The sequence below is a fragment of the Cervus elaphus genome, chromosome 5 (assembly GCF_910594005.1).
Source record: "Cervus elaphus chromosome 5, mCerEla1.1, whole genome shotgun sequence".
Taxonomy (NCBI): domain Eukaryota; kingdom Metazoa; phylum Chordata; class Mammalia; order Artiodactyla; family Cervidae; genus Cervus; species Cervus elaphus.
In genome coordinates this window covers 118,011,025-118,025,619 of record NC_057819.1, presented here as the reverse complement: position 1 = coordinate 118,025,619, position 14,595 = coordinate 118,011,025, and the positions used below count along the sequence as shown (strand labels likewise).

General features: G+C 54.6%; 1 protein-coding gene across 3 annotated transcripts in view; it reads right to left on the bottom strand.

Annotated features, from left to right (window-relative positions):
• The window catches only part of CRHR1 (corticotropin releasing hormone receptor 1), a 54,070-nt gene that overhangs the window by 10,312 nt on the left and 29,163 nt on the right, over positions 1 to 14,595 (bottom strand). For all 3 annotated transcript variants that reach the window (XM_043904916.1, XM_043904915.1, XM_043904918.1), the window contains exons 3-4: positions 8,386 to 8,505; positions 3,306 to 3,391 (exon numbers count right to left, since the gene is read on the bottom strand). In XM_043904916.1, the coding sequence (XP_043760851.1) occupies positions 3,306 to 3,391; positions 8,386 to 8,505 (206 nt within the window). The remainder of the gene's footprint in view (positions 1 to 3,305; positions 3,392 to 8,385; positions 8,506 to 14,595) is intronic.

Below are 14,595 nucleotides of genomic sequence, written 5' to 3'. Positions count from 1 at the left end.
AGAGAGGTGGGGGAGGGGATGTGGACGGGAGAGTTGTCTGGGGCAGTGGTGGGGGGTGGTGGTGTCTACAGTGGAGGGAGACAAATGTGTGTGTTGGCGGTGGGGTGGGGGGGGCGGCTGCGGGCGGTGCTGGCGTGGGAGGGGGCGGGGTCAGCGCAGGGGCCGGCCCATGCTTGAAGCAACCTTCCCAAGTGGGGCCTTGTCCCTGGTGGTGATGGCTGTGGGCAGGTCTCAGCCCTGGTCTGGCCTCTGCGCGCCCTCGCAAGTCCCATTTCATAGGCAGTGGTTCTGCGAATCCATTATCTGCAGCTCCCCCGGGGGCGCTGGTGCTTAATTAGGGCTGAGCCCGGCCCAGGGCTGAGAAACCGGCGGCTCCATTTAATTGGCGATTTCTCTCTTCCTCTTTGCAGTAGCTCCAGGAGGGGACGGGAGTCTTGGGAGTGGCGAGGGGTCTGGCGAGGCTGGGGGCGGGCAGAAGGGGATGGCGTTTTCACTAATTAAATTAATTGATTACCCAGAGTGCTAGGCAAAGGGGCCAGCAGGGCCTGCCACGGAAAGGGTGGGCGGGGCAAGCCCGGCGGGGGTGAGCGCTGCCACCAGACAAAGGGGGTGCCCGTGTCACCTATGAACTCATCACCCCCCTCTCCAGGTGAACACTACAACCTTCCCGGAGCGCAGGTGATGAGAGCAAGCGGGTGGCGGATGGATGGAGCGCCCTCTACAGGCCAAGGCTCAGGTGGACACCAGCCTCCCTCCCCTAGGAGGCAGAGATGGTACAGGAGAGTTCTCCCGCCTTTCACACCAGGAAGCTGAGACTTAGTGAGGCTGAGTTACCTGCCCAGGGTCACGCAGCACAGGTATTCAAACCAGAATCCAAATCTCAAAGCTCCTGCCGCCAACAGCCTCCTGCTGTTCCCCTTATACTGCCAAAGAGGGGCGTGATGAGAAGCTGGCGCTCCCTAATTCTCCGTCTCCCTGAACCCACTGGTGGAGAGAGCCAGAGGCTGAGTCCTGGCAGAAGGGATGGGGGCTGCAGGATGGAGAGAAGGAAAGGCTGAGGGCAGCTGACCTCTGCCCCTGAGTCTTTGAAGGGTGCTGGGAACAAGGGAGTTGCTGGGGGTCCCCCATCAGCCAACTAGAAGGAAGGGGCTTAAATAAGAGGAGAGATTTGGGGGACCGTGGGTGTTCATTGGACTGATGCTGAAGCTGAAACTCCAATACTTTGGCGACCTCATGTGAAGAGTTGACTTGTTGGAAAAGACCCTGATGCTGGGAGGGATTAGGGGCAGGAGGAGAAGGGGATGACAGAGGATGAGATGGCTGGATGGCATCACCAACTCGATGGACATGAGTTTGGGTAAACTCCGGGAGTTGGTGACGGACAGGGAGGCCTGGCGTGCTGCAAGTCACGGGGTCGCAAAGAGTCGGACACGACTGAGCGACTGAACTGAACTGAATTGAACTGAATGTCCTCTGACATTCAGGAAGCTCCCATGCAGGCGGCAGAGGGGGAGGCTGAAAGCAGCGGTGGCGTCTCCAGCTTTGCAGACTCCAAGAAGGGGACAGACGCCAGCTCCTCTTGGGTGGGAGAAGGTTGCCTGTCCTCAGGCAGGAGGCTGGTGACCTGACCTCTGATTGGAGACACTTGGTTAGCAGACCCAGTGTGTGTGTGTGTGTGTGTGTGTGTGTGTGTGTGTGTGTGTGTGTGTGTGTGTGTGTGTGTGTGTGTGTGTGTGTGTGTGTGTGTGTGTGTCAAGTCGCTTCAGTCATGTCTGACTCTTTGTGATCCCATGGACTGTAGCCCACCAGGCTCCTCTGTCCATGGGATTTCCCAGGCAAGAATACTATGGTGGGTTGCCATGCCCTCCTCCAGGGGATCTTCCCGACCCAGGGATCGAACCCAAGTCTCCTGAGGCTCCTGCGCTGCAGGTGGGTTCTCTACCGCAGAGCCAGCAGGGAAGCCCGCAGGACAATTAAAGCGCGGGGTGGTACTGCATGGAGTACCGTGGAGCTGCATGCAGCCTGGTACTGAGCCCGTGTACCACAGCTACTGAAGCCTGTGCGCCCTAGAGCCTGCGCTCTGCAAGAAAAAAGTAGCCCCAGCACACCGCAACTAGAAAAAAAGCCTGCTAAGCAACGAAGATCCAGAGCGGCCAAAAATAAATAAATTTTTAAAAGTTATTAAAAAAAGATGGAGGGTCCACAAGGTCTCTTTCAATTTAGATCATTTAGGCACTGGAATTCTCCGAACTGCCTAGACCAGCCCCTCTCTTCCACACCAGTAGCCTGGGATCTTTGGACAACTTGGGGCATCTTCCATCTGCCCTTTGCTCACTTCTTCTTCCAGCTCCATGACCCCCTACCTTCCTCAGCATCCACTGAAGGATGAAGATGCAGGTGAGGGGGTCAGGGCTCAGAGGTAGCAGCAACACCAGGACAACAGACGTACCCGTGTGTCTGCCAAACGTCACCCTTGAAAGATTATTCATTGCAGCGCTGTTTGTCTGCAGAACTGCTGTTTGACTGAGAACAAAGATGGGTTAAATAAGCTATCTGTACATCTGTACAGTGTGATATTATGCAAATGTGAAAAAAAGAATGAAGACGCTCTTTAGGCACTTCATACGGAACAATCACCAAGATGGATGATTATGTGAAAAAAGCAAGGTGTCGAACATGTATAATCGACAACGTTTGGGTGGAAAACGCACAAAAAAAGAATAAATATACATAATTGCATGTCTGTGAAGAGACTGCCTCTGAAAGAATACTTAAGAAACTGGCAAAATGGTTACCGCTGGGTGGGGTAGAGGGAACCCAGTGACTGGGCCACGGCTGGGAGGGAGACTTTTCTGTTTTCCCATTTGTATCTTTTGAATTTTGTATTAAGTGTGAGCAGCATCTTTCTCAAAAACATTTAAATATTGAAAAGGCTCTCAAGGGCTTTTTCCAACTCCATGGCTCCCCCCACCCCCATCCTGGATCCTGAGGCAGGACCCTGGCCCGACCTGGATGTATCACTCAGGTGGGTGGGGGAGAACATGAATGAGAACCGGCTCCAGTGAGGAAGGAAGGAACAGAGACTCAACCCACTGCTGTCAGACCCCACCCGCTGCCCTCTCGGCTCACCCTCCCTCGGGCATGCCCGCTCACGGCTGGCCTAGATCTGGCTCCCCAGTCGGCTTCTCTCCGCAGGGCACAGACACCAGCCTCTAGCTCCCCACCCTGATGGGCCAGTAGCAGGCACAGGGCGGTGTGGGGGCCCCAGGCCCAGGCCTCAGTGGGCAGCTGGCTTGGAGCCTCACCTCCTCGCTGAGGATCTCTTGGCACTCAGAGTAGTTCACGCGGGCGGCCCATGTGCCATTGGCCAGGCACTCCCGGTAGCCGTTGTCTGGAAAAAGAAGAGCGAGTCAGAATGACCCCAGGCTCCTCTCCCAAAGAGGAGTAACCCGAGCATCATCTACCTGCCGTTTGTATGTCCATCTACCCATCCATTTGGGGCAGCCCAGGAGCCAGCTTGCTGGGGGGCCCTAGGGTGACGCTGGGGAGGGGGCTTTCTTATTATTTCCATCCTCCTGCCTCTTTCTGCCACTGGCCCCCAACAGAGGTACAGTGGCGACCCCAAAGCCTGCTCATGGGGCCACGGCTGTGCCCACCCACGCTGGCACGATCACGCCCATGGGACCGGCCCAGGGGCAGAGGCCTGACTGGCTCACTGGGCTGTCTCCTCGCAGGCCCCAGTGTGAGGCAGATTACACGGTGGGTGCCCTTCTGAGAAGTCTCCCATTTTGGGGGCTCACGTGGCAGCAAAGCTGAAGGGTGAGTCCTGATAACTCAGTTCTCGCTCATGAGGCCGGGTGTGATGCGGAGGGGTGTGGTGATGGCTCGCGTGGCACGGTGTGCTGACAGGCTCCGTGGGGCAGGACTCACCATGGTAAGGTACCCCCGGGGGGTCCTCACATGGCAGGCTTTTACAGGGCGTGGGGCTCACGGGGCAGGGATAGGGAAGGTCTCCAGGACGCATTCCCCTATAGCAGGCCTTATGTTGGAGAGTCGCATGGTGGGAGCATTGCATGGTGGAGAGAAAATGACAGGTGGCCGGAGATGAGGGATGTGCTGGGGGATGTCATGGGAATGGGTCGCACATAGCAAGTATTTTATTATTAAGATCTGCTCGAACTGGCTCCCAGCCTGGCACTTGGGAAAGAAGACAGGAGAGTGGCCCGGGGAGAGGCAAAAGGTCCAGGCTACCGCCAGCCTGGAAGCCAGAATGGGTCACTTCCGAAGGACATGGGGAATTGCCTGAGGTCTAAACCGAGGCTGGCTAAAGGGCTCTGGGACACTCTCCTTCCTGCCCGCTCTCTGGGGACACGGAGGCCCTGAAGCCCAGGTGGGAGGGGTCCAAGGGACATTCACATCTTGACCTTTTTCTCCTTTGCCTGCAGAGGTCACTCTGCCCCACTCTGGACCCCTCTTAGGCATTGGTGGCTCTAAATATATTTTCTTGAGTGAATTCTGGCCCTGACTCCAGGCAGCGCTGGCTGGAAGAGCCATGAGCCATTTCCACCAGAGCGCCTCCCCTCTGGAGGCCTCTCCATGGCTCACACTGACCTGCATGTCACATCTCCACCCCAGCAGGGCTGGCGGAGGGTGGGGGAAGCTGCTGGGATCCCAGGCCCCAAGCCTGGAGCCCTGCAGGGGCAGAGGACCCCATAGGAGGCAGATGGGGGCCCCTGCTGCATGAGTGACATCAGTCAGGTGGCCTCCCGGGACCCTCTCCTCATGTGCAAGAGGGAGGGCTACATCAGCCGATCCCCAGGGTGCCTTCCAGCCCTGATGTGCCTCTGCGGGCAGCACCAGGCAAGAGAGAATGGGGGGTGTGTTTGGGGGGTGGGGCTGGGGTTTGCTGCTGCTTGCCTGGGAGCGGGAACCTTCGCCTGGCTCTCCCTCCTCTCTAAACCCCGCTCCTCGGCCCTTCTGCTCAGAGGCTGCTCGTCTACAGCACCAGCGGGGAAATGAGGCTAAATGGATTTTTAAAGCTCTGCTCAGCTTCCCTGCCATTGGACCCAAGTCCCGGCAGAGCTGAGCCCTTGGGCAGAGTTGAAAATGCTGCTCATTCTCTCCTAATTGCTAAATGAGAGAGAAGCTAGCAGAGGGCTGAGGGCTCCATGGCTGGGGTTTCAGGGAGGTTTGGGGGGAGGCAAGGAAGCTGGGGAATCCTATGTGTCTGTGGTGGATGGGAGGTGCCTGGGACCAGAGGCTGTTCCCAGATGTCTGCAAATAAAGGGACTTGGTGCCAGAGAATCTGGTGGGAAGGAGCATGAGGGAAGGGGAGGGGGCGTTGCCTTAAGGGAGGCAGCACACTATAGTGTTAAGAGCTAGTCACCCAGAAAGGGCTTCCCAGGTGGTGCTAGTGGTAAAGAACCCACCTGCCAATGCAGGAGATGTAAGACATGTGAGTTCAATACTGGGGTCAGGAAGATCCTCTGGAGGAGGGCATGGCAACCCACTCCAGTGTTCTTGCCTGGGAAATCCCATGGACAGAGGAGCCTGCTGGGCTACAGTCCATAGGATTGCACAGAGTTGGGCATGACTGTGGCGATTTAGCACAGCACCCAGATAGCCTGGGTTCAAACTCCTGGCAGCACCCTTTACTAGCTCTGTGACCTCAGTCGAGTCCTTCAGCCTCTCCGCTTCCTTATCTGCAAGATAGGAATGATCTTAACAAGAGTTCCTGCTCAGTAGTTGAGGGGCATTTTTAGTTGACACATACAGGGTATGTGGAGCTCTACTTGGCATGTGGTGTGAGCTGTTAGTTTTATTATTATTGTCTTGGAGCTATATTTATACAACCTTACATAAGATTCAGAATATGTCACTTGTCACTATCAAAGGAGGAATAGGTCCAGGAGGCACCCCCTTGCCTCAAGCCCCCCCTTTTGAATCCTGCAGGTGGTGCAGGAGCCTGGAGTCCCTCCCAGGCCGGATCATCCGGAGGGAGCAGGCTCTGGTGGGAAGTGAGGTGATCCTGCAAGAAAACAGGCCCAACAGGCAGCATGAAGTTTCCAGGGAGGATGCGACCTCCTTGTCTTTAATTGCTGAGCTGAGCAGTCCTCCTGGAGAATCATGGGAAAATTGATATTTTTGGAAATATTTCCCATCCCTTTGAAGATCAGATGCAGCGGGAAGGAGGGCATTCGGGAGAAGGCCTAGACGTCCTGGCAGCACCTCCTCAGTAAACAAATTAATTGGTGCCTAATGATTAGGTACTAATCTGGGTTCCCAGTCGCCCCTGATTACGCGGCGTTTCTCATCATTGTGACAGAGGAGGCACCTGGAAAGGGGAGTCTCCTAGCCCTGCCCCCACCTCAAGGGACCGTCACCTCCTCCCGCTCTTCTCCTGGGAGCACAGACGGAAGAGCAAAGGAGAGAACACTTCACCCAGAACTCCCACCCATCCTGCAGGTGGAGAAACTGAGGCCCCGGGCAGGGCCAGTTGCAGAGGGCTCCTTAACCAGTTGTGGGTGGAGTTGGGACTAGAACCCAGGACTCCAGGCTTCCACTCAACGGCAGGGCTGACAAATCCAGTAGCATGTGTCTAGGCACCAAAGGTGGATTCGGGGAGGGTATCGAGTTGTCCTTGGGGACAAGAGTGGGGGCAGTTCATGGGGAGTGGCCAGGGCTGGCTACAAAGGTAGGTCGTGCAGTAGCCCCAGAGAATGGACTTGACCTTGGGGGCAACGGGGAACCACAGAAAGGCTGACTCTGAGCAAGGGTGTGACAGGCTCAGATTAGGAACTAGGACTGGAGAGTGAGGTACCTTGAACCAGGGCAGTGGTTGGGGATGGAAGGCAGGGAGGCTCAGATGTGAGAATCACTTTGGAGGTGGAGCTGACAGGACCTGGAGCTGTCATGAGCGGGGATGCAGGGCTCTTTCTGGAAGTAGCCCCCCACCCCCCAACATACACCAGCCCTAATGCTGCCTCCCTCCAGGGAGCTCCCGGCCGGGCACCTGGCCGGGTGAGTGGAGGAGCAGGAGGACCCTGCTTTCCCATCTCCAGTGCCACCTCTGAGCTTTGCGACCTTGGGCGATTTCAGCCTCACTGCCTCCATTTCCGAATGGTAACAGGGGTCCAACTAAGTTGGAGGTTGACAGGATGAGCACCCAATACTTTTCTTCAGGTCCTTCTGTCCTTCCTCCTACTTACATTCCCCTCACACCTCCTCCAGGCTCTCTTCTCCTCCTGGGTCCAGGCTGGGGTTGCAGACACACAAGGCGGCATGGTCTGGCTGTTCCAGCCTCCTGCCCAGTCCCAACACCTCCCCAGGGCCCTGCCCACCCCTCCTTGACTGTGGCCCCCAACCCTAGTCCCCTTCAACCAGCTGGTAAAAGAGGGGAGGGGCAGGAGAAGGAAACTGAGAGTTTTGAGCTGGACAAAGTCTTAAGAAGCCGTGTTGTCCAGCCCTCTCCATCCTCAGATGAGAGGCCAGAGGACCATAAAAGAGGGGAAAAAATGTGCTAAAGTTCACACAATTATCTGGTGTCTGAGGTCACCTTCTGTCCCCTCTTCGGACTCTGAGCTCAGGCCCACCAGACCCCAAAGGCTCACCCAGGGAGCCCCCCTCTCCCTCAGACAGGTCAGGGCCCCTGGCCTGCAGCTGTTGCTCTCTTGATAAGCAGGGGCTGTGAGTCATTGACAGGGGAGAGCAAATTAATTCTGAGGGTGACAGGTGGCATAGCAAGAAGCTGCAAAGCCTGGAGGGGGAGGCTCAGGGCCCAAGGGGAGCAGGGTGTTTATGTGAGGATCAAGTATCTGAACAAGCCCTGCCCGGGTCAGTTCTCCTCTGTCCCCACCCCACTTGTGGGCCTACCTGCAAGGACAAGACCCCTGCCTGTGGATCTAAAACCCTGAGTCCCCTACCTCATGGCTGGAGGACCCTGGGTAGGCCTGGGAACTTCTCTGAGCAAAGTTGGGGCTACTCTGATGACCACTGCCCTACCTCACGGCTCATGCCAACATTAACCCAGTAGGTCAACTGCAGAAGAAAGTGTCAGACAGAACTGGAGGCAAATTCTAGCTTCACCTGTTATCAGCTGGTGATCTTGGGCAACTTCCCTGACCTCTCTGAACCTCGGAGGCCTTAATTATATAACATAGTTACATGTAGCATCTTCCAGGGTATTGCTGAGTGTCAGCAGTAAATAGCAGAGTGCCCGGGAGAGCACAGAGCTGGCCTTTGGTCAATGGCAGCTGTACCCATGAATGGTATCGGTATTATTATTGTCACTGTCAGTATTATTTTCCCCACCTCCAACAAGCCCCCAGTTCTCTGCATCCTGTCCCACCTCCCAGGAGATGGTCTACCTTTCTCAGGCTTCCTTACTTGTGGTGTTGTAGCGGACGCCGTAGAAATAAGCGGGACAGGGTCGAACCACCAGCTGCCCTGCAGGACTCTGAGGCCAGCAGGTACCAATAAGGTCCACGGAAGCATTGCACTGCAGTCCTGGAGGCAGAGACAGCTGGTGAGACAAAGCAACATCCCCACTCCAGTGTCCCCCCAACTGGTCCACATTCACACACCAACTAAGGACAGGACAGCAAAGACCCCAATGCAGAGATGAGCTCTTTTTCTGCAGAGGAGATACCAAGGGAAGGAATCTGAATTTGATGCTATGGCGCTAGGGAGCCAATGTGGGTTCCAGAGCAGAGGAGGCACAGAGACACTGGGGTGGTGTTAAAGCTGAGGTCCTGGCTGGCATTTAGAGGAAGGCTGGACATGCTCCAGGTCCCCTGCTCTGTAGTCTGAGGACACTTCTCTTGGCCCTGCATTTGGTGTAGACCGGAGCGCCTAGAATTCACAGCCTGGAAGAAACCCAGCCAATCCCTGATTCAGTCCCCTCACACACCTCTAGAACCAAACCACATCTGCTCTGAACCTGTAGGAATCAGTTAAAAGACGTTGGCCCACCTTCCAGCTCACCTGATAACCACAATCACTGAACATCTGTGCTCTAATCTGTGCTAGAAAAGGACCTAGGAAAGGGCTGGCTGAGAGGGATCATGAAGAAAAAAGGGAGAGAGACACTATGTGGGGAATTACTGAACTAGTAATCCAGAACCCAGGCTTCAGATGGGGCTCTGCTACTCATTTGCTGTGTGAGTGTAGGCAAGTCACTTGCAGCCTCTGGGCCTTAGTGTCTCTATCAATAATGAGGTAGTTGGATCTGATCAGAAATTCTTAATCTCAGTCCACTGGAAATTTTACAGGTTCTTACAGACTTTGAAATTTAATGAAAAATTTGTTCTATACATGCATTTTAATTGGGAAAAGGACCATGGCTTTCATTAGATTCTCAAAGGGAGTCTGACTCAAAAAAGGATGTAAACAACTGGACCAGAAAGAGGATGTCAAAATCCCCTTCCAAATGTTTGCCCTTAATTAAGAATTAAGAGCTTTTGGAGTCGTGTGTGTGTGTGTGCACGCACGCGCACACTGGAGCAGAGTTGAAGTCATAGTAACTCTTCTGGAGGGCAGGGGGCTTTTGGTCTCCAGCAGGTGGGGGCTGGGCTGAGGACAGTCCTGGCCCCCCTCCTGATGCTGCCGCTTCCTTCTCCCCCTTTCCAGGCCCCTCTCCTCTCAAGGCTGGCACACCAGTCCTATGGAAGCCCAGTGTGTCCATCACGATGGGAGTGGGGTTAGTAACTCAAGACTGGCCTTAGAATGTACAGACAAGCCAGGGGGAAACACGAACCAGTGAAGGGGCAGCATTATCAGTGCCTGCACTGCACTGCACCAGCAGCTGCTGAGCCCTAGAGGGGCCCGCCTGCCATCCCCTCCCCAGCCACGCCCGTGCCCAGGCTCTCAGGAAACAGCACTGGTTAGACTGGCGTCTATTCCCTGCTGAATGCAACACAGTGCTGGGCAACTCTTGTACCAAATGCTGGTTTTTCTTTCTAATCAAAGCTATTCATAGGGTGTGTGGGCAAGTCCAGACTCAAGGGACAGAGGCCTCGAGGCCAAGTGTTTTAACTGAAAGAGAAAGAAAGCGGAATTGGGGCTTCATGGACACAAGGAGACGGCTAGCCAGGCGGTGGAGGTGGGTCAAGCCCTGGCGCTGTGCCACCATGGCGCCTCCATGAGTGGCATCACAGAGAGGTGCTGGGGGTAGGGGACTGAGGAGAGCAGGTTGAGATTTTAACCTGCCTCGGGCCCTGCGGATAGAGCTGAGCCCAGAGAAGGGGAGAAGCCACAGGTGTGTGGCTGTGGGGAGGCAGGGACAACATTATGGACCGTGCTCTGTTTTTTTCAAAGCCCTTCTTCATGTATTTTGTTTGCTCCTCACCCACCCTGCAATGTCATTATCCCCCCCTGTCTAAAAATTTACAGATTTGTTATTCCCTTTTTACAGATGAGAAAACTGAGGCCCAGGGAAGTTAAGTGACTTGCCCAAGGTCACGAGCCAATGAATGAAAGAACCAAGCCTCATCACCAGGTATTTTGGACTCTAAATCGAGTACTCTTTCTATTATACCACACTGCGTGCCAATATGGGGGATGGGACAATCGAGGAGGCAGTAGGGAAAGAAGCAGTATTTACTGAGAGCTAAGTGAGTTCCAGGCACCTGCCGAGTGCTTCACATCTACCTGTATATCTACAAGGGCTTCCCTGATGGCTCAGACGGTAAAGAATCTGCCTGCAACACAGAAGACCTGGATTCAACCCCTGGGTTTGAAAGATCTCCCTGAGAAAGGAATGACTACCCACTCCAGTGTTCTTGCCTGGAGAATTTCATGGACAGAAGAGCCTGGTGGGCTACAGTCCATGGGGTTGCAAAAAGTCTGACATCATTGAGCGACTAACACTTTGACTTTTCATATATCTACATATACCTATATCTGACTTAATAACCTTCCTCAATAGATGGTTCATTCACTCACACATTCACAGTTTAGGCTCTAGGAGCATTAAATGGAATGTCACGTGTGGCACCTGGGACTTGCCTAAGGCACACTCTCAGTGTAGCACCTGCTTTTTCTCCCCGCCCTCTCTCTCTCTCCGGCCCTGGACAGTCCCCCAGCACCCCTTCAACACAGGTTAGATCACCACTGGGCACCAGCCACAGCCAAGACCAGCCCAGAGCCAAGGCAGAATCCCACTGCTCAGCTGATGGCCCTCCTGGTCTCTAGGACCAGGTCCCAGCCAATGCCCAGAGGCCTGACCCCGCCTACAGCTAGTCGGGGAGATGCAAGTGGGAGGGGCCAAGGGAGAAGCCTTTTGCCCCTAGTTTTCCGTACAGATTAGGATTCCATAGCACCTAATGCGGGTCTCACACCAACTGCCATCGTGGGTGCTCATTCTCCCCATTTTACACATAAGAAAACTGACGCCCAGCAGATTGTTTATCCTTAGTCACACAGACACTAAGAGGCAGAGGTGGGTTTTCACGCCTGCCCAGGGCTCTTCCCACTGCACCACAGCGGTCCCCAGGCTGGGCAATTGGCTCCCACAGCATTTGGTTACGCCCGTCCGTGTGCCTTGGGTTCCTCCGCTGTCTCCCTCCCTCCCTCATCCTGCGAAGCTCACAAAAGGCTGCACGGAGCTGGCATGGGGGGAACATTGCAGCAGACGTGACCTTTATATTAACAGCCCAGAAAATCCTGCAGGGAATGAACGTCTGTGTGCGAGACGGGGAGAAAGGGAGAGAGGCAGCGAGAATGAAGAAGAGAAACCAAATGCAAGGGGCCAGGAGACGATGTTGCCCCTACCTCCGGAATAAAAGGCCCCGCTAGCTGGCCTGGGGTCCGGGCGGGGGTTGGGGGTGGGGTTGGCGGGGGGCGGGTGAGGGTTGGGTGGGCGGGGCCTGGGGGAAGGCGGAGCCAAGCAGGGGTGTGGCTAGAAGCACAGGGCCAATCAGGAGCGGCGACCAGCTCTGACTCCCAAATACAGGCCAGAAAGTTCAAAGCCCGGGTTGGCCCCTTGATTTTAGGGAGCGGATGGAGAAGGGAGAGGTAGAGAGCGAAAAGAGAAAGGAAGGAAGAGAGCTAGGGATCCAGAGATCGAGGGACGGGAGAGGGCTGCAACCTCTGAAGGGGAAGGGTGTGCAGGATTTGAGGGGCTGGGGGAAAAAACCTTTGTCAAATACTGCTTCCTTGTGGCTCAGCTGATAAAGAATCCTCCCGCAATGCGGGAGACCTGGGTTCGATCCCTGGGTTTGGAAAGATCCCCTGGAGAAGGGCAATGTGAAAGGCACTGATGAAATTCATACCACCCATTCAATTCACTTCATCACTTTGAGAATAGCGCGTGGGGTGGGAGGGAAGGGGGGAAGAAGTAGAGAAGGAGAAGGTGAGAGAGGAAATACGAGACAAGACACTGAGAGAGAAGCAGACAGAAAGTCAGCAGAACAAGGTAAAGAGAAAAATAATTCCAGAGGTGTGGGGGTGGGGAGGACCTGGATCTTCTAGTTGGGAAGGGGAGAAGGAAGGAAAGGAAGTCCTGGTGTCAGTCAGCATGGGGGCTATAAGGACCTCAAGGTCAGGGCTGTTGGACTGTGATTACTGGAACAATATCCATCCCCTATAGGTCCCACTGGGCTTCGCTGGTGGCTCAGACAATAATCTGCTTGCAGTGCAGGAGACCCAGGTTCAATCCCCGGGTCAGGAAGATTCCCTGAGAAGGGAATGGCTACTCACTCCAGTATTCTTGCATGAAGAATTCTATGGACAGAGGAGCCTGGCAGGGTTACAGTCCATGGGGCCCCAAAGAGTTGGACACGATGGAGACTTCAGGAAGCACAGGTCCCACTGGTACAAATGCCCAATCTCTCCTGCACTCCTGGGGGATATTTTCCCACTTTAATATCATAGTTCTGGGGTGAGAAACAATTTGGACCAGAGTAAACCAGCCTTGCAAATAGCCAAGCAGAATTACTAGTCAGCAGCATGAAGCCTGAGTTACTTTTAGGAGCCAACTCATCCCCACTTCAACCCATCCCATGGAGCCCCTCCGGGTCCATAAGGTAATGGATGGGGAGGAATAAAGACTTTATTCTTTATTCACAAGTTTTTACTGACCACCTAAAAAACACTGTAGGAGCTGGGGATACAGTGTCTGTTCTAGGAGCTGGGATACAGTAATGAATAAAATAAATACCCTTCCATCAGTCTATGGGGTTGGAGGGTGGGATTATGTGTACATACAGACGCAGAGTGGGGCTTCTCTGGTGGCTCAATGGTAAAGAATCCGCCTGCCAATGCAGGAGACCTGGGTTCGATTCCTGGGTCGGGAAGATTCCCTGGAGAAGGAGATGGCTACCCACTCCAGTATTCTTGCCTGGGAAATGCCATGGACAGAGGAGCCTGGCAGGCTGTAGTCCCTGGGGTCTCACAGAGTCAGACATGACTTAGGGACTCAACAATAACAACAATAGACATAAACAGATAAAGACTGACAGGAGGGGAGTTTCCTGGTGGTTGAGTGGTTAGGATTCAATACTTTCACTGCAGGGTCCAGGGTTCAGTCTCTGGTCAGGGAACTGAGATCCCACAAGAGTTCCCACAAGCCAAGCAGCAAAAAGAGAGAGAGAGAGAGAGAGAGAGAGAGAGAGAGAGAGAGAGAGAGAGAGAGAGAGAGAGAGAGACTGAGAGCTATTTTAATTTGGTGCTAACATTTAAGCGGGGACCCAACAGAAGTGAGAGAGGGAACTTTGTGCATAGCTGGGGAGTGGGGAGGGAGTGTTCTAGGAAGAGGGAACAGCAAGTCCAAAGGCCCTGAGGCAGGTGTGTGGTCACTGTAGCTGAGGTGTTAACATTCCTATCACGTGGTGGCTCACCTCCTCACTCATGAGGTACCTAGATCCCTCAGAGTTTTTTCTGGAGACAGGGGAGTGGAGCCAGGTAGTGCGTGAAACTGGTCCTACGTCTTCCTCCTTCCCCACACATGCCCAGAGCAGACACGGCGGGGGTGGGGGCCTGTGGTCAGCCTGCCCCAGATCCTGCGAGTGGAGGGAAGAGGAGAGGGGAACAGCATCCCACCAGCTGAGTCAGAGTCCTCGGGGAACTGCTTTAATGAATAGATAAGAACCCTTTGAAGGCAGCCTATTTAAAGCTATGGCACAACTGGGCACTGGGTTCTTCCCCTAGATGGATTATTTAGTTGCCTTTCCATTGTGTTCAGGAGCCGGATGTGCTCAGCAGATCTTTCCATGGTCGGTAACTTCCGAGGAAGACTGGGACCTGGTTCCTGTCTCTAGTTATGTCGAGTCTCCCATCGGGGGCTTCTGAATGAGCCAGGTTAGGTGGGCACTTGGCAGGAGGCGCGGCTGGGAAGCCCAGCCCCCTGTTTGGTTTAAGCCCAAGAGAGGAGCTCAGCCAAGGCCGCCCAGAGGGGTCAGCAGGTGGCCCAAGGGCAGCCTCTGAAACACACATGCTTGCCCTTTCTGGGAAGCTGCTGCTAGGATGAATGGGCAAGGGCTCTGCCTGGGTCACCTGGCAGGGAGAAGCCGGGCATAGAGTCTTTTGCTCTTTGCTCAGCCATCTTGTCATTGGGCTGTGACCTCCTCGACTGGGCAGAATAGAAAGATGCCTTTGTAT